Here is an 18284-nt window from a genome sequence, read left to right as displayed (position 1 = left end):
AGGTCCTGTGCTGCTAGCTGAGGCCATCTACCACACACCACGGCCTGTGCTTCTGGCTGAGGCTGACTGATACACACCAGGACCTGTGCTGGCGGCTGAGGCCATCTACACCACACCAGGGCCTGTGGCTCTGGCTGAGGTCATATACACACCACACCAGGGCTTGCGCTGCTGAATGAGGCCATCTACATCACACGCGGGCTTGAGCTGCTGGTGGAGGCCATCTACACCACACCAGGGCCTGTGCTGCTGGTTAAATGCTAAATTGAGTCCTTGGGTTAGGGTATTAGGCAAGCATGCAGTTACCATTAACACTGTAATTTAATTGGAGGGATGTGTTCGTAACTTCAACTACTGCCCAACTCACCACTTGATTCCATAAATTGACTCTTTGTGGTAGGGCCTGCACCTTAGGGGCATACCACCCTGAGCTCGCCTGATCTCGTTTAATCTTGGAAGCTAAGCAGGGTTGGGGTTGGTTAGTACTTGGATGGGAGACTGCCTGGGAATACCAGTTGATGTAAGCTTTTTATGTCATTGAACTGCTTTTGATCCAGAGAAGGAGGGTGTTGAAAGACTCAAAGCAGCTGCCCATTAATGAGGGCACATAATCGACATTCTTTTTGGCTGTTTTCAGCAATGTCTTGTGCTGCCGGGTGAGGCCATCCGCACCTCACTGGGGCCTGTGCTGCTAACATAGGTCATCTAAATTACACCAGGGCGTGTGCATCTGGCTGAGGCCAACTACAATTCACCTGGGCCTGAGTTGTAGGATGAAGCCACCTCCACCTCACCAGGTCCTGTGCTGCAAGCTGAGACCATCTACAACACACCAGGTCTGTGCTCCTGGCTTTTGCCACCTACAGAACACCAGGTCATGTGCTGCTGGCTGAGGCTGAAAGCAACACACCAGGGCTTGCGCTTCTGGCTGAGGTCACCTCCACCACACCAGGGCCTGTGCTTCTGGCTTTGGCCACCTACACCTCACCAGGGCCTGTGGCTCTGGCTGAGGCCATCTACACCACATCAGGTCCTTTACTTCTGGCTTTGGCTACCTACACCTCACCAGGGCCTGTGGCTCTGGCTGAGGCCATCTACACCACATCAGGTCCTTTACTTCTGGCTTTGGCTACCTACACCTCACCAGGTCCTCTGCTGCTGGTTGAGGCCATCTACCCCACACCAGGGCCTGTGCTTCTGGCTGAGGCCATCTACCCCACACCAGGGCCTGTGCTGCTGGATGAGGCCATCTACACCACATCAGGGCCTGTGGCTCTGGCTGAGGCCATCTACACCACACCAGGTCCTTTACTTCTGGCTTTGGCCACCTACCCCACACCAGGGCCTGTGCTGCTGGATGAGGCCATCTACATCACACGCGGGCTTGCGCTGCTGGGTGAGGCCAACTACCCCACACCAGGGCCTGTGCTTCTTGCTGAGGCCACCTACACCACACCAGGTCCTGTGCTGCTGGTTAAATGCTAAATTGAGTCCTTGAGTTAGGGTATTAGGCAAGCATGCAGTTACCGTTAAGACTGTAGTTAAATTGGAGGGTTGTGTTCGCAACTTCAAGTACTGCCCAACTCACCACTTGATTCCATAAATTGACACTTTGTGCTCAGGTCTGCAGGTTACGGCCATGCCACGCTGTGCACGCCCGATCTCGTCTGATCTCGGAAGCTAAGCAGGGTTGGACTTGGTTAGTAAATGGATGGGAGACTGCCTGGGGATACCAGGTGCTGTTAGCTTTTCATGTCATTGAACTGCTTTTGATCCAGAGAAGGAGGGTGTTGAAAGACCCAAAGCAGCTGCCCATTAATGAGGGCAAGCTTAAAACATTTGTAGAATATAAACAGAGCACTCTGCTTCTCTTTACAGCTCCTCACTCCACCAGGGCTGTTTGGCACTTTCTGATAGTGAGCAAATGTGATGTATGTACTGCAGCAGTCATACAGACAACTGGATGGTCCAAAAGTTGGCCGACCTATTACTGGCTGAGGTTTTAGTAGAGTTGTGGCTGAACCACATAAAAATATATCATTAATTTTAATCTCCCCAATCCATTATAATGTTATGTTGGAATGTTGTTAAAGAGGGTCAAAATGTTTCAACCCAGTTTGTTTCGCAGATTCTGTATAGCAGCTTTAATATAGAGAGAACACAACTTCCAGATTGTATGAATAAAATCAGTTTTTTTCTTTTTGTCAGTTTAACAGTTTCTGTTGTGCCTGCCACTGCTCCCTGTCTGTTTTCTTACCTGGTTCTTCCTGACCTTGTACTTTCTCCTTACGTTCTCCTCTTTCCTCTCTCCCTCTTTGGACTGACAATCATACACAAATAGAATTTATTCAATTAGATGAAAAATTACATTAATATGAAAAAAATACTATTAAGATCACTAACAAAAAGTCCTCTCTCAGTGTACTTTCAACCAAAAGGCAAATAACTAAACCACACGAACATCTAATAAAGGATATAAATATTGAAACACTGATCCAACATTATTCTTGATTTACAGATCATTTGATTTTACACTTTTACCTGAATGTGGCTCCTTTTTTAAAAAAAAAAAAACTTCCTTATATCCATTATGAACCTGGCTGTCTCTCTGTACACAAACACACACACAACAGGAGTAATGGGCATCCAGTCAGTTAGCTAGTAAGTATCCATTTCAAACAGGACAGTGGTAACAACAGCAGGCTACGAACAATTGTAAGTTTTAGCTTTTAAATAGGCTGTATACATTTCAATGGGAGCAACAGGACGGTCAAATGGCGCTGATTTTACTACAGAGTAGGACAGATTGTAGGGCAGCAAACATAATCGGAAAACACGTTTTCAACAATGCAGGTCACCTGGTGTAATGTTTTTCAGCTAAAAAGAAACATGCTCTGACTCCTACCTAACTATATAAAGAGTAACATGCAGCTGATATGTCCTGTCTTAAGCCAGGCACTCACACCTCCGCTCTGCTGCGTCTCAGCCACCATCGCTCTGGCACAAAGGGCACCAGAGCCAGAGCAGGGGAGAGGCGAGCTGGAACAAACCATTTTGGGAGAGGGGATATCTATACTTTTGTTGTTAAAATATTACATCTCAACCAAGTACAGTACTGTATGCTTTTCATATTTTTAGTAGTGTGTCACACAAACAGCAAATATTGTCAAAAAAGTAATAAATCTTTGGGGGTGCTTTGCACAGCACGCCGAAGTTGTGTTTTTAAATCGTGCTCTATTTGGATTGGATTACACATTAAAAAAATGTGCAACCAAAAACTGTTTTTGTTCAGCTTTAGTACAATAAAAATAAAATATAACACAAACACAAAATGAAGGAGAGATGACAAAAACAACGGGAGAAAGAAAGGACAGGAAGGAGGAGAAAAAAGATTTCGGCACACTGGGCTAAACTATTCGTTTTAGGGAAACATTGCAATGAAAAATGTGAGTATTGATGAGACAATAGAGAATGTTATATTACACTGTATGAGGAAGAAGCAAGAAAACTGATTGAAAGCCTAAATGGATTTAATCTTAAACTAGATTTCATTGATTGACTTAGAAATAAATCAGGAAGCAAAAGTTATCAGGCCATATTTAATTATCTTGGACAAACGCATTTGTGTGACATGTGGATCCACACTCCATACCAGTTGGTGGCGGTATTTCACCAATTCGTTGTTTGTCAACAGCCAAGAAGAAGGAGCAGCAGGCGTCTCCTGCGCTGCTGGGAGCAGGAAGTTGAACAACGACAACAAAGGCTGTGTTAGTTGAAATAATAATATATTTAATACTGGTAGATATGGTTTTTGTCTCCCCTCTGGTTTTGCCTTAAGTGAGGTAAGTGTCCGGTTCTGAAGAACTAGCTTGTTGTATTGTCGCTGACACTGGGACGTTTTCGCCTGTTGTTAGCTTAGCATCCATTTACTACGTTGGATCATCTGTTTTCATTTCACCGTTAGTTGAATTGTGTACTTGATCCAGTCACGACTGTGTTCTGATGCGGTGTTATAGCTGTCAGTGCAAAAGCAACACTAGCTTTTGTTGTGTTGCATTAACGTTAGGCGGCGGCATTAGGACCACAGAAGCCATTTAACAGTGTCTGCCAATGAAGTACTGTCATTTGGAAATGGCTTTCTATCCCTGCGACAGAGCAGAGTTTAGTCCGCTTCTTGCTCTGTGACAGCTCCAGCGCCCCTTCGTCCGGATGGGATAACCGGAAGAAAATAATGGACGTGACATTCACGTGCATGTGATGTGTCAGGATTAGACTTTACCTTCAATAATTGCACAGCATTGTTGGTTTTATAAACAGGACCTTGAAATCTGTATGTGTCTTCACAAGTGGAATACCATCTTAGACCCGCAGCATACAGTCCCCAAAACCAGTGGCTAACTACCTTCCTTTTATCGCAAATTCTTGAAAAAGTAGTTGCTAAACAGCCAACTGATCATCTGCAGAGGAATCGCTTATTTGAAGCGTTTCAGTCAAGTTTCAGAGCTCATCACAGAAACAGAAACAGAGTTAGAGAAGGATACAGATGATCTTGTTATGGCCTACAGCGTTCAAAATGTTATTACAGTGATAAGAGCATCTGTAGATCAGATTGAATTAGGTTGAATTACTGGCACACGATGGTGCTAAACATGTTCAAAAAACTTACTTCTTAAATCCAGACAGTGTGAAAATTCCTGCCAGGTTTTAGATGCTTTATGGTGTAAATTAGCCTTTATACACGTAGTGTTTAATGTCCACAATAATCAAGGTATCTAAACCAGTCATGAGTGTTAAAGTTTGTAAAGCAAAGCATTGCTACATAAAGATCAGCCCTTTCGATATTTCTCTCTTTAAGCAGGTCCTCGTGTGGAAACCTTTGGACACACCTGACACCTTATTTGCTGAGCAGGACTATGGAGGAAACAAGCAGGGAGGCAGTTGCCACTGCAGTGCAGCGTGTGGCAGGGATGCTGCAGAGGTCAGATCAGCTGGATAAAGTGGAGCAATACAGAAGAAGAGAAGCCCGTAAAAAGGCGTCAGTGGAAGCGCGGCTCAAGGTGATGTTTCCTCTGTGTGTACTGTTGTTGTTATCTTAGCAATGTCTACTATTTAATTCAATAACAGCTAAGATAAAGGTATGCTTTTTTATAGAGAATGTATTCATTAGTAATCTACACAGTAGATGGATACACGTTAAACAAGAAAGCAAAGCATTTGTATATAGCACAAGGTTATTAAGTCCCAGTAATTCAACAATGATGCTGAACATGAATGTTTCCTGGTGGTCCTTGATGTTCTTCAGGCAGCCATTCAGTCCCAGTTGGATGGTGTTCGGACTGGACTGACCCAGCTGCACAGTGCTCTGCTAGATGTCAAAGATATCCAGAGTTCATTGGCTGATGTCAGTAAAGACTGGAGGCAGAGCATTAACACCATTGAAAACCTAAAAGATGTCAAGGATGCTGTAGTTCAGCACAGCCAGCTGGCTGCTGCTGTGGAAAACCTAAAAAATATCTTCTCTGGTAAGTTTAGCTGAACCTAAAAACTTCAATCTAAAAGATGCCAACAATATTCTGTTACTATAGAAACCTTATCTGCTCTTGGTTTTTACTGGCATGGGTGTCTTTTTCCTTTGCTTTGTGTCTAGTGCCAGAGATAGTGGGAGAGACACAGCAGCTGATAGAGCAGGCAGAGCTGCTGCAGGCCCACAGGAAGCTGATGGAGCTGGAGTGTTCACGTGATGACCTCATGTATGAGCAGTACCGTATGGACAGCAGGAACACCAGTGACATGCATCTCATTTCCATCTACTTTGAAGATGTAAGCGAACATAGCAAAGTCGATGCAGAGAGTTGGACCAGTGGCAGCCTTGCCCCTAAAAATATAGCTTGGAACAAAATCCATCACAAAATACAACAAACGTTACAAATAAGTTTGCTCAGACTACCTGTGTGGTTGCGCGCACGTGCCTGCTAGAATACATTTGGTGGTCAAACTCCATTACAGTGTGCTTAAAGTTCATGCAAATAATATGCATGTGGAATACATGCAAAGCCGAGTTCCAGTTGTCACTTGGAATTGTCCTCTTGGGTACAAGTTCGTGCATCCCGGTCAACTGGCAGTACCTGCCTTGTTTAAGAATTTGATTGGACAAGTCAGTGTCATTCACACACAGTGCAGGTGCTTTTGTCATTTGAAAACTCTGAATGTTGAAAGCATTGAAAAGGCATAAAAGAGCTACGTCTGAAAAAAGTGAATAAAAATCTCCGATAGTAAAAGTGTTTAAAAAAATACAGTTTATGAGTAAAAAATCGTTTGACTGGCTTCATGAAGGGACACCAATGCCTTAAACTTGTGTTCATTCTTCTTTTTTTTTAACCTTTATTTAACCAGACAAAAAAATCCTGTGATTAAAAATATGGCCTGGTTCAACACAGGTAGTTGTAGAGAAGCCGCTCAAAAAGCTTTCGCTCTCTCTGTTCTCTTCCAGGTTCAGGGACTGTCAGACGAGCTGGCTAAACAATTATGGATGGTACTGCAGCGGTCCATGGTAACAGTTCGTCGTGACCCCACCATGCTGGTGTCAGTAGTTCGTATCATTGAGCGGGAGGAGAAGATTGATCGGCGTATGGTTGACCGAAAAAAGCAGACTGGGTTCATCCCGCCTGGGCGGCCCAAAAAGTGGAAGGACAAGATGTTTGAGGTCAGAACAGGATAATACTTTGTAAATACTGAGAGAAAAAACCATTTCAAAGGGTCTGAAAACTCTCCACATCTTTTTAAGTACCTGCCAACTCTTCTTAAATTGTATCAGTCATTGTGTTTGTGAGTACTTATCCAAAACTTGTTTACATTTAATTTGCCTTTGCTAGGGCTGCTCAATTAATCGAATTTTAATCACGATTACGATCTGGGCTTTCAGCGATCATTAAAAATGACTGAGCCGATTATTAGCCCCTCCCTCATTTATCCGCGACACCTTAAAGGCCGGTCCGTGAAAATATTGTCGGGCATAAACCGGTCCGTGGCGCAAAAAAGGTTGAAGACCGCTGATTAAGAGGACCCGAGGGAAGCTCGGAAAGCTAAGCAGAAGTTATTTGGAGAGGAGAGTGACTGCTGTTGGTTGAAAAGAGAGTTTAAAAAAAACAAACTTCAGTGGTGTTGCACACTATTTTATATTATTTTTTTAAAGTCATTGTTAACCCTTTAAAGCCGGTCAGAGCAGCACGCTCCGTTTTGCGTAACTATTTTTAAATCCCTGTAGAACCTGAACCGTGTAAGCTAGCGCAATAATTTGTTTTGCATATGAAACCGGAGGAGTTGTACTTACATCTGATGCCATCAGCTTGTCCTCGGTCACGGTTTCCTTCCACATATAGCTTTGCAAAAACTGCATAAAAAGCGCTTGCAGGAACAAAAACATAATATTCCAGAAACACGCTTTGCCGATCCGATCAGCTGTTCGTAACACTTCCCACAGTGAAATGATGCACCTGCTGTTTTCTTTGCAAATTTGCATCATAGGATTGTTTTTTGTTTTTCCTGCAGTATATAAAAATTTCTGTATCTCCAAAATAAAACTATGAAGACACTCAAAATAAATTTCCTGTTGTTGTAAACTATTTTTTGCAACTTTATTGTATTTAAAGTTTTGAGGGATAAACCTCTTAAATTTCTCCAAGTAGAAATATATGTAAACAAAACAAAAGCGATTTTCAATTTTTTTTGTAGTTTATTGCACTTTTTTGCAATTTATGTAATTACTATGCACTTAATGCATACATATTATTAAAATATGGGCTATAACAGTTGTATTGATGTATAGCAACTTGAAATGCTCCCACAAATGGCACTACAGCATGTAAAAAAAAAAAAAAAATATGAGCTCTGGTGGACTTGGTTCTATGGTAGGTCTTAAAGGGTTAAATAAATATCGTCAAATAATCGTGATCTCAATTTCAGTGAAAATAATCGTGATTATCATTTTTGCCATAATCGAGCAGCCCTAGCCTTTGCTTTTATTTTCATTTTCTTCATAAAATATTTCAGTCTTTGTATTTCTGACCATGTGGTTAGTATTCTGTCAGCTGTAGGACTGGTGTATGTCTACAGTGATCTCCATCCACTTATGGAGACCCCTTTGACTCATTTAAACCTGTGTTTGCACTCATGGTTGACGCAGCCACAAAGCCAGTGAGCATTTATGAAGCCTTTGGTGGATTCTGTTGCAGGTGTTGGAGGGTACAGTCAGCACCCGCATTGAGGGCACACAAGCAGTCACAAGAGAGGCTGATAAAATGTGGCTGGTTCGTCTTCTAGAAATAACCAGGAAATATGTTCTGGATGATCTGATTGTTGTCAAAAATCTCATGGTGCAGTGTTTCCCTCCACACTACAACACATTCAACAGGTCAGACATATCATTTCTTGTAAGAGTGTGAAGTCGCAGTTATGTTAAATGTCTATAAATGTCTTTCAGTCCCAACAATCCTCAGCTTATTTGTACATCACTAAAAAACTGAAGATCTGCAGATCTATCAAACTGTTTCCATAGTGAGGTAAAGGGCTTTGTACATTTAGTAGCCCCCCGCCAGGACTACATGTGAAAATGAGTCTGGCTAAATCTGGTATATTTAAGGGCTCGTGTTCATTCGTATGCATTGTCCTTTTTAAATAAACACGAGTCAACGATATATTCTACATATATGCTTTTGTGTGTCGTATTCACAGACGTGCTCACCCACATGTGCACCCTGTATGCGTGTTTCAGGTTTTTCCGTCTTTACCATAATGCTGTGTCCATGCGTGTCAAAGAACTGGCCTCTGAGGACTTGGAGGCTAATGAGATTGTGTCTCTTCTGACGTGGGTCCTCAACACATATAAGAGGTACACACACAAAGCACACTTTGTGAGTCTTTGCTTGGAAGCATGTATGTAAACTGACCTAACCCTGGGGCATCTTACTACTGCTGAGCAAAACTCATGAGGAATCTGCAGGTGTGACAGATGTACTGTTATACAACGAGTGTGTGTGTTTGTCCCAGCGTGGAGATGATGGGCCATCCAGAGCTCTGTTCAGAGTGTGACATCCACCAGCTGGAGCCTTTGCTGCCGCGAGAGGTGGTGGACGACCTGCTCAGCAAATATGTGAAGACCTTTACAGTAAGTTGCTACCAGGAACTCTCTGGATTGTCTCATTCAAGTTATTGTGCCTGTAATTATTTATACAGTATATTGTGCAGTTTAAGTTCTCATGCAATTAAAAACTGTGAGTGCTGCACTACAGTAGGCCGGCTCCTTGAACATCCAACTGCAAAAGAAACCAACTCCTCATGTCCTCATATCTGTAACTTGTAATGTCAGCATCTCATTAAAAATGACAAACAACAGAAATCAAGTCAATTCCTGTTTCTGTTTGACGTTCATGTCTTTAGTCTAATATAACAGGCTGGCTGCGCAAGGCCCTGGAAACGGATAAGAAAGACTGGCAAAAGGACACAGAGCCTGAGGCTGATCAAGACGGATACTATCAGACCACACTGCCGGCCATCGTCTTTCAGGTAACACGCAGCTCCCCCGTGAGGAGTGAGCCCGTACAGAGCTGTAAGATTTTCAGCCGTGTTGATAACACGCCTCGTGTGAATGTTCTCAGCCAGATGATGTCCGCACTGTTTTTTTTAACTTGGCGTCAACACTCATATTACAGACCACGCCTGTTTTTTCAATAGCATTACTAGCTACCTCTTTAAAATGTAACAAGCCAAGTAACTATTTTAATTAGTTTAACTACTAGAAACACACTGCACTTGATTATTTGTAAAAATGTTTCAACAGTAGCAGAGGATCCTTTACAGGTTCCACACGTTCTGTTAGGTTGGTGTCTTTTGATATTGCACCATTTTTATTCCTGTAAACATTTGTCTCTGCTTATTCACTGGCATGCTCACCCGCCTCAGCCTGGGTCACTGCTGCAGTAATGCACTTTGGTTGGCAGAGAAGAGGCAGAGCACAGAAAGGAGGAGATAGTTTTATACGACTGTAATTAAACTTGGTTATGTTTAACTAGTTACTCTCCAACACTGCTCATTGTTAAAAGCAGTTTATTTTCACTGCACTTGATGAAGAAAAAATGAGATCTAAAGCGTGGTGGGGGAAGTATCGGGGTCACACTGATCAGGTCATGGAGACTTTTCAGGCACAGTGTTAGACTGAAGCTGTCCCTCACTGACTGCAGTTTGAAGGATTTGCTGTGACATTCAGTGTACTGTGTGATGTCTGCTACGTTGTACTTGCTTCTTGAAAGTGCTCCTCTGATTCTGTCTCGACTCCTCAGATGTTTGAGCAGAACCTACAAGTTGCTGCACAGATTGATGGAGATTTCAAAGAAAAGGTTCTGAAGCTTTGCCTGAAACAAATGAACACTTTCCTCCTCAGGTATTTCTGTCATACGCTTTTTTAACTTTTCTTGTAACAGTTCAAGAAAAATGTCAGTGATTTTGAATTTTATGAAGGTGTCATTTAAACCACAGCTTTATGATAAGCTCCTCCTGGAGTAGTGAGTTGCAGGCCTTGATTTTCATGCTCAGACATATGCAAACCCTAGCGCTGTGCAAACAAACGTATTTTCCTGCAGCTATTTCCTTGTGTGCACCACTTTTTTCACGAGGACTTAATAGTTCCACTGAGGTGTACACTAAGGGACAACTCACTGCATGTAGTTACACTGACAAATACCTTTATTTCCATTCTGGTGCTGCAGGTAAAATCATTCACCAGCAACTTTAATGAACTGACGCTGCACAGCACTATATACTAATGGCCCTTTAGCACTCTTATTCCATCTGCTGTCTTTTTGCGCACCCTCACATCACAGTTTCACACAACATAACCATTGTTTAAAATGTGTGCGAGAATTATTAGTCTGCATTTCCTAGTGTTGACTTATTGTGAGACTGACAGATTGAAACAATTCACACACACAGTTCTCTGAAAAACTGTGGAGCAGTTAAAACCAGCGTGATGAGGCTTCGTCATTAATCATTGAATAGAAGCTGTTAAACATTTGAGAGAATCCGGATCATTGTGATGAATAAACCTGTTGTGATGTGAATCCGGTTCTAATTGTTTCTGTTCTCACTTCATTGGGAAGTGTGCTACAAGTGCATCTTGCAACATTGGGCCCAAAATGAACACCCTCAACGTGGTTCATAAAAGTCCCCGGTTCTCCAAATTAAAAGTAGCTAATAATCAATAGTAATTGCATCCATTTAGAGAGCAAGTAAGAGAACAAACTACGGGAACATCTTTACCAGTAACTATGTGTGTTTTGTTTGCAGGTACAGGGAGGAGGCGGTGAGCTACAAAGAAGAGCACCTGAGAGACAGGCAGCTGCCTCAGTGCTATGTGCAGTATATGATAGCCATCATTAACAACTGCCAGACATTTAAGTGAGTTGTAATTTCATTCATGAACTAGTGTTAACATATTATCCAAATAAGAGGTGGATTACTCTAATTCACCCCATCAGCCATAACAGACTGATGGGGTATTGTCATCAGCTCGCTGGGCGGGCAGGCGCTTGGCATGAACACCTAAGATTGTGACACCACAGGTGCATCTACGAATGATCTCAGACAAGTTCAAATCACACTGGCTGGCAGTGTGCTGGCAAAGATTGTTGAAGATTTCTGTTTTTACCTGTGCTTGATACAGTAAGAGCTCAGCGACACTGAGCTCAAGCTGTGCAAAGCTGTGATGTGCTGAGATCTTAATGAAGGCAAATCACTTTCATCAGCTGCTCCTGTTTGTTACACACATCCTGGTGCACAAGAGACAGCAGCGGCTAACAGAAGGGACAAAGTGTGTCAAGTTTTCAAAATAAAAGCCCTCAGTTTCCTAATAGAAGGAAAATGTGCTTCAGACACTTTTGGATTTTCAAAATATAAGCCCTTAGTGTTATACAGGAAGTTATTTTATTGACCACAGGTATGTGTTGATTTTCAAAATAAAAGCAATGGGACAGTCATTATAAGAATTTCACAGGATTGTCCCTTTTTCATAACAAAAGCCTCTGCTTATTGGTTGATGCTGTGAAATGTTCAGTATAAGCCACTGTCAGCAATGTGTGCTACTCAGTCCTTCGTAGAGTCCTCCGTCACTCTTTATGAACTGCAGTCAGCTGGAAGATGTTGCATCATGTTTTTTATTGTTGCACAGGTTTTACCCAAATTCATGCTTTACTGCTATTACATTTAGCAATGACTGTACTGTTTAAACAGTTATAAGGTTATATGTCCTTGTATTATTTATTATGTTTTAATTCGTTTTCAAAACTTTGATGCGAAAAAAAACAGCATGCACAAATTCAGAAGTGGTGTTCTGGAAGTTATGGTGAGAAAACATGCAAAAATATGCCAATATTAATATAAGCCACTAGGGTGTGATGTGTTCTGTAAACACAGGCTGGTGAAAGCGGCTCACCGCTGATGCTGTCTGTCAGTGAAACTGATTTATGGCTCAGTCATGTTATGAAGATTCATTTGTAAACAGTCCCATCTGTCACTCAGGGAGTCCATCAACAGTCTGAAGAGGAAGTACTCTCAGTCATCAGAGCCCACTGACAGTGATGCTGCCATAGAGAGGACGCTCAATGAGGTGGCAAAGGAGGGTTGTCAGTTCCTGTTAGATGAAGTTTTCCTTGATCTTGAGGTAAAAAAACAAAGTATATTTTTAATAATACTATAGTTACTACATGTTTATATCGTGTTTGTTGTATTTCTAGTTTCATTTTCTATTAAAAAAAACAAAACAAAACTCCGGTCTGATATTGTAATCAGATTTTTATTAAATATATTATAAAAGGATGCCAGTCGTGTTCATTGCACGGAGCCTGAAAGTAGTGTTTGACTGTTTGGGTGGTCCAGAAAACACGCCTGTCACGTTCAGTCCACGGCTTTCAGAGGAAGTACTTTCTCTAGTCTTGCAGCAAAGCATTTAGCTACTATTTTGGTGTCCACTTCAAAGGAATATAGGTGTTTATAATCACATTTAAATCCATTATATATTTCCTGTTGATCAATAAGAGACAAATGAATCTGCTGTATATTAGGTGTTGTTGCTTCGAGGGTCTTTGAGCGAGTAAATGAGCAGCCTGCTCTCCTTGCTCACACATTGTAACAATAACAACACAAAAACTTTACAGATTTATCAGCTGAAAGTGAGTCGAGGGTGCAGTTGAGTTCCTGTGAAACAGCTGGTGCAGCTGTTTCACAGGAACTTGTGAAACTTCTTAAACTGAGGATTTATTTTAGCATTACGAATGAATGATAAGAATTTCCTCTGATGTTTAAATACTGATTACAAATTATTCTCTCATTGCATTTTCCAGAGTCACTTGAACGAACTGCTGACCAGGAAGTGGCTGACAGGCTCTCATGCTGTGGATACCATCTGTGTGACGGTGGAGGACTATTTCAATGACTTCAACAAGATTAAGAAACCTTTCAATCAGGTAGAAGTTTTGCAAACAGCCGTAGAGTCCAGTGAAATTGAATAACGATGTTTTCAGCATGTAGGTCTGAGCTGTTTGCGTAGCTTCCACAGCTGTAGTGTAACTCTACTCTGAGGACTAACCTGCTCTATGTGCTGTGTGCAGGAGATGACGAGTGAGGCCCTGCGCAGGGTGGTAGTCGAGTACATTAAAGCAGTGATGCAAAAGAGGATCACTTTTAAAAACCCTGACGAGAGAAAGGAGGGAGCTGAAAGGATGATGAAGGAAGCTGATCAGTTCAAGTTCCTCTTTAGAAAATTGGCTGCGGTAAGTTCACATGTGTGCAGTGCTCTTTGGTATGGAAATATGTGGACAGTGTGTGCTTCTTCTCTCATTTTGATAATTACGGCTTGTAGCTCATGAAAATCAAAAATCCAGGATCTCGAGTGACTACAATGTTTCAGATTAATCAAAACAATGAACTACAATAATGTCTGACTTCCTAAAATATATTTCAAATGTATATTAATTTAACATAATACCTCATTCATTTTTATATTGACCTAAATGAGCTCAGACTTGACTCTTTCAAGTTTTGTTTTCGTGTGGATTTTCTACCCCAACTCTAATTGATGTACTGTGAAGAGTTTAACAGCCAAGCAGATGATACACACGATCCTCACACAGCAGCACATGAAAATATTCTTGGTTCTCTTTTGTTTTTTAACCATGTAGGGTGAGGACACGGACTGGCTTTGTGGTGCCATCACTGCTATTGCAGAAGTGTTCAAGCTGACTGACCCCACATTGCTGTTCCTGGAGGTCTCCACGCTGGTGTCTAAATATCCTGATATCAGGTACACAGACACATGCTAACGCTGGCTAGCATTCCAGCTGTTGCCAGCATCATTCCCATATTTTCAGCATGGTACTTTAGACATACAGTGGGGCAAAAAAGTATTTAGTCAGCCACCGATTGTGCAAGTTCCCCCACTTAAAATGATGACAGAGGTCAGTAATTTGCACCAGAGGTACACTTCAACTGTGAGAGACAGAATGTGAAAAAAAAAATCCATGAATCCACATGGTAGGATTTGTAAAGAATTTATTTGTAAATTAGGGTGGAAAATAAGTATTTGGTCACCTCAAACAAGGAAAATCTCTGGCTCTCACAGACCTGTAACGTCTTCTGTAAGAAGCTTTTCTGTCCCCCACTCGTTACCTGTATGAATGGCACCTGTTTGAACTCATCATCTGTATAAAAGACACCTGTCCACAGCCTCAAACAGTCAGACTCCAAACTCCGCCATGGCCAAGACCAAAGAGCTTTCGAAGGACACCAGGAAAAGTATTGTAGACCTGCACCAGACTGGGAAGAGTGAATCTACAATAGGCAAGCAGCTTGGTGTGAAAAAATCAACTGTGGGAGCAATCATCAGAAAATGGAAGACATACAAGACCACTGATAATCTCCCTCGATCTGGGGCTCCACGCAAGATCTCATCCCGTGGGGTCAAAATGATCATGAGAACGGTGAGCAAAGATCCCAGAACCACACGGGGGGACCTGGTGAATGACCTGCAGAGAGCTGGGACCAAAGTAACAAAGGTCACCATCAGTAACACACTACAACGGCAGGGAATCAAATCCCGCAGTGCCAGACGTGTTCCGCTGCTGAAGCCAGTGCATGTCCAGGCCCGTCTGAAGTTTGCCAGAGAGCACATGGATGATACAGCAGAGGATTGGGAGAATGTCATGTGGTCAGATGAAACCAAAGTAGAACTTTTTGGTATAAACTCAACTCGTCGTGTTTGGAGGAAGAAGGATACTGAGTTGCATCCCAAGAACACCATACCTACTGTGAAGCATGGGGGTGGAAACATCATGCTATGGGGCTGCTTTTCTGCCAAGGGGACAGGACGACTGATCCGTGTTAAGGACAGAATGAATGGGGCCATGTATCGTGAGATTTTGAGCCAAAACCTCCTTCCATCAGTGAGAACTTTGAAGATGAAACGAGGCTGGGTCTTCCAACATGACAATGATCCAAAACACACCGCCCGGGCAACAAAGGAGTGGCTCCGTAAGAAGCATTTGAAAGTCCTGGAGTGGCCTAGCCAGTCTCCAGACCTCAACCCCATAGAAAATCTGTGGCGGGAGTTGAAAGTCCGTGTTGCTCGGCGACAGCCCCAAAACATCACTGCTCTCGAGAAGATCTGCATGGAGGAATGGGCCAAAATACCAGCTACTGTGTGTGCAAACCTGGTAAAGACCTATAGTAAACGTTTGACCTCTGTTATTGCCAACAAAGGTTATGTTACAAAGTATTGAGTTGTATTTTTGTTATTGACCAAATACTTATTTTCCACCCTGATTTACCAATAAATTCTTTACAAATCCTACCATGTGGATTCATGGATTTTTTTTCACATTCTGTCTCTCACAGTTGAAGTGTACCTCTGGTGCAAATTACTGACCTCTGTCATCATTTTAGGTGGGGGAACTTGCACAATCGGTGGCTGACTAAATACTTTTTTTCCCCACTGTATACAAGAACTGAAATGATGGGATCGTTTTTTATATGGCACATTTACACTAAACATTTTTTTCTCTCACATTGCTGCTTTCATGGTCATTTGAGGAAATAGCATAAGCTTTAATTGCAGTAGTTACCCTGAAAAAACCTACACAAATAGTGTCACCAGTCAGATCTGAGTTTGAATAAAAGACATTAGGTTGCTTTTCCTTAAAATAAGGTTTTTACCCACCACAATACATTTCTACTGTAGCTGCACAGTGTCACATGACATTCGTGGCCAAGGAGTGGCTGACAATAATTAACAGTTAAAAAAAAAAAAAGCTGTGAAGTCTGCTAGTAAAATGAAACGGGACAGTTTGCACAGAGAGTACTTCCTGCTCTCAGAGACTGATATAGATGTAACGCTGGATTTATCTGGAAGTATTGAACGTGTCATCAAAGTACTTATTGTTAGGTGTGTGTTTAGTGTAGGAGTAATGCAACATACTCACATTCATATAGTATTTATTCGTTTTTAAGCTTAACCAACACTTTATTCTATATATCTACCTCACATCCATGCATGCCTTTAGACTGAGGGAGGATGTAGTCAGAGGAAACCACACGCTCACAGGGAGAACATAGAAAGGCCCCAGCCAGGGTTCAAGACACTTTTGCTGCGACAGTGCAGCCATTAGACCACCACGAGTGATGACCCAAACACGGGCTGCAGGAAACAGACTTAAAAGAAAGACTCCGTGGCAGTTATAGGGAACCACAATGGAGATCCAGAACTGGTGCTGGGAACCAGGGCAAAGAAATCAAGCAGCTTCTAACAAACTTATAGTGGATTAAATATTCAAGTGTTTGCCTCTCGTGTGCAGGTATAGTTTTTTCATTTGATACATTTTAGTTATCAATTTTATTGTTCCCAATGCTGTGTGTTTACTGATTTGGAGCTTTAAGTGCACATTAAGCACTAAGTGTATAAAGCTCATTTACTGAGCCCTGCTCTCCAAACCTGACAGAGCTGTAACAGTGTCTGTGTAGCTGGATTTAAGAAGTGCTTACATTTCTGAGTGTTTGGCGCCATCTTCTGTCAGTACACAAGGTTACATCACCAGGTTATAAACTTTTATTTATAAAAGTTTATAACCTTTATAAAATTTTATAAAGGTTATAAACTTTGTTTCTTAAACCCAGCTTCACAGACAGAATCACATCTTTGAGAGCAGAGCTCCATGGTGTAAGTTCGCCTTTGTACATGTAGTGCTTCATGTCCACTTTGAAATGCTTCTGGTTAAAGTGCTCTTTGGAAGGAAGACATACAAAGTTAAAACATGAACTGATTAATATTCCACTCTGACTCCAGGTGGGAACTTGCTCCTGACGTCGCAGCGTTAGAAACGAGAGTTTTTCATGCAATCTGTTTACACATCTTGATGAGGGCGTGCACGCTGAATCGTGTTGGTGTTCTTTCTGTTAAGCATGACCGTGCCATGAGAAAAAAGCTTTTCAGACTTAGTTTAAAAAGAGAGTGCCTCAACTAATGTTGAAGTGTGCCTGATCACCGAGTGAGCCGTGACAGTGCTACCAAGGCCATCAACACCACGCGGAATACAGCATGTGTCTATAAGGAGTTTGCCTATATGTGGCTGAGGTTGTTTGTCCCTCCGGCTCTCTGTAGGGAGGAGCACATCCAGGCGCTGCTTGCTGTGCGTGGTGATGCCAGCAGGGAGATGCGGCAGATGATCATCGGAACGCTCAGCGAGAATAAAGTGTCACATTCTGGTGTCACACAGTCCATTTTTAAAGACGTCGCTGTGCCCACCATTGCCATGACGACCATGACTACAATGACCTCCATGGCAACCTCAAAGCTGCTAAAATAAAGCCTATTTCCATGTCCAGCTCCTTCGGTCACACTAGCATAACAAAGGATACTTTATTTTTCACTGGTTCTTGCAGCCTGTTTTCTGTATTCACTCATTTTGTTCCTTCTTTCCTGATCACATGCCTGCTTAAACAAATACAATTTGTATTGTCTAAATGGACTGCATCACAAGACTTTATGTCCTCTCCTTTTACTGAACTTCCCTGTGTTACTCTGTTTCTTGTCAGTCATGTTTCTTTACCTTAGCTGTCCCCTGACTTGTGTACAGCATTCAGTTAACTTCGTTTCATTTTTAATAGCCGATACTTCACATTACCTGTATGGACTGAGCATGAAAAGAAATGGAACAAAAGCAGGATACCTTAAGAGAAAAATAACTCAA

At 42.1% G+C, this 18284-nt stretch overlaps 2 protein-coding genes across 3 annotated transcripts in view; both read left to right on the top strand.

Moving 5' to 3' along the window:
• The window catches only part of LOC308413025 (uncharacterized protein), a gene marked incomplete at both ends in the record, with an annotated part of 18666 nt that extends 14919 nt beyond the window's left edge, over positions 1-3747 (top strand). Inside the window, 3 exons of the mRNA XM_080907808.1 lie at positions 867-1191; positions 1285-1396; positions 3695-3747. Of these exons, the coding sequence (XP_080763934.1) occupies positions 867-1191; positions 1285-1396; positions 3695-3747 (490 nt within the window). The remainder of the gene's footprint in view (positions 1-866; positions 1192-1284; positions 1397-3694) is intronic.
• exoc3 (exocyst complex component 3) lies at positions 3699-18284 on the top strand. Of its 2 annotated transcripts, none has more exons than XM_080907488.1 (16): positions 3699-3842; positions 4859-5057; positions 5303-5522; positions 5648-5820; positions 6491-6703; positions 8232-8410; positions 8771-8887; positions 9046-9163; positions 9436-9561; positions 10335-10435; positions 11338-11448; positions 12568-12709; positions 13389-13511; positions 13656-13817; positions 14226-14347; positions 17696-18284. In XM_080907488.1, the coding sequence occupies exons 2-16, from the start codon at positions 4914-4916 to the stop codon at positions 17898-17900; spliced, it is 2256 nt and encodes a 751-aa protein (XP_080763614.1). In that variant the 5' UTR covers positions 3699-3842; positions 4859-4913; the 3' UTR covers positions 17901-18284. The 2 variants fall into 2 exon arrangements, with proteins under 2 accessions (XP_080763614.1, XP_080763613.1); XM_080907487.1 differs by having other exon boundaries at positions 4856-5057.

This window comes from Rhamphochromis sp. 'chilingali', assembly GCF_963969265.1.
Source record: "Rhamphochromis sp. 'chilingali' genome assembly, chromosome: 16".
Taxonomy (NCBI): Eukaryota; Metazoa; Chordata; class Actinopteri; order Cichliformes; family Cichlidae; genus Rhamphochromis; species Rhamphochromis sp. 'chilingali'.
Note: the sequence above shows the minus strand (reverse complement) of the source record. Positions and strands in the feature narration are given on the sequence as shown.

What these genes read in the sequence shown, in the direction of transcription:
- exoc3 (XM_080907488.1), top strand. Translation starts at nt 4,914, where the DNA reads ATGGAGGAAACAAGCAGGGAGGCAGTTGCCACTGCAGTGCAGCGTGTG. An exon ending in CCTAAAAAATATCTTCTCTG is followed by an intron (nt 5,523 to 5,647) that starts GTAAGTTTAGCT and finishes CTTTGTGTCTAG; the next exon opens with TGCCAGAGATAGTGGGAGAG. An exon ending in TTTCCATCTACTTTGAAGAT is followed by an intron (nt 5,821 to 6,490) that starts GTAAGCGAACAT and finishes GTTCTCTTCCAG; the next exon opens with GTTCAGGGACTGTCAGACGA.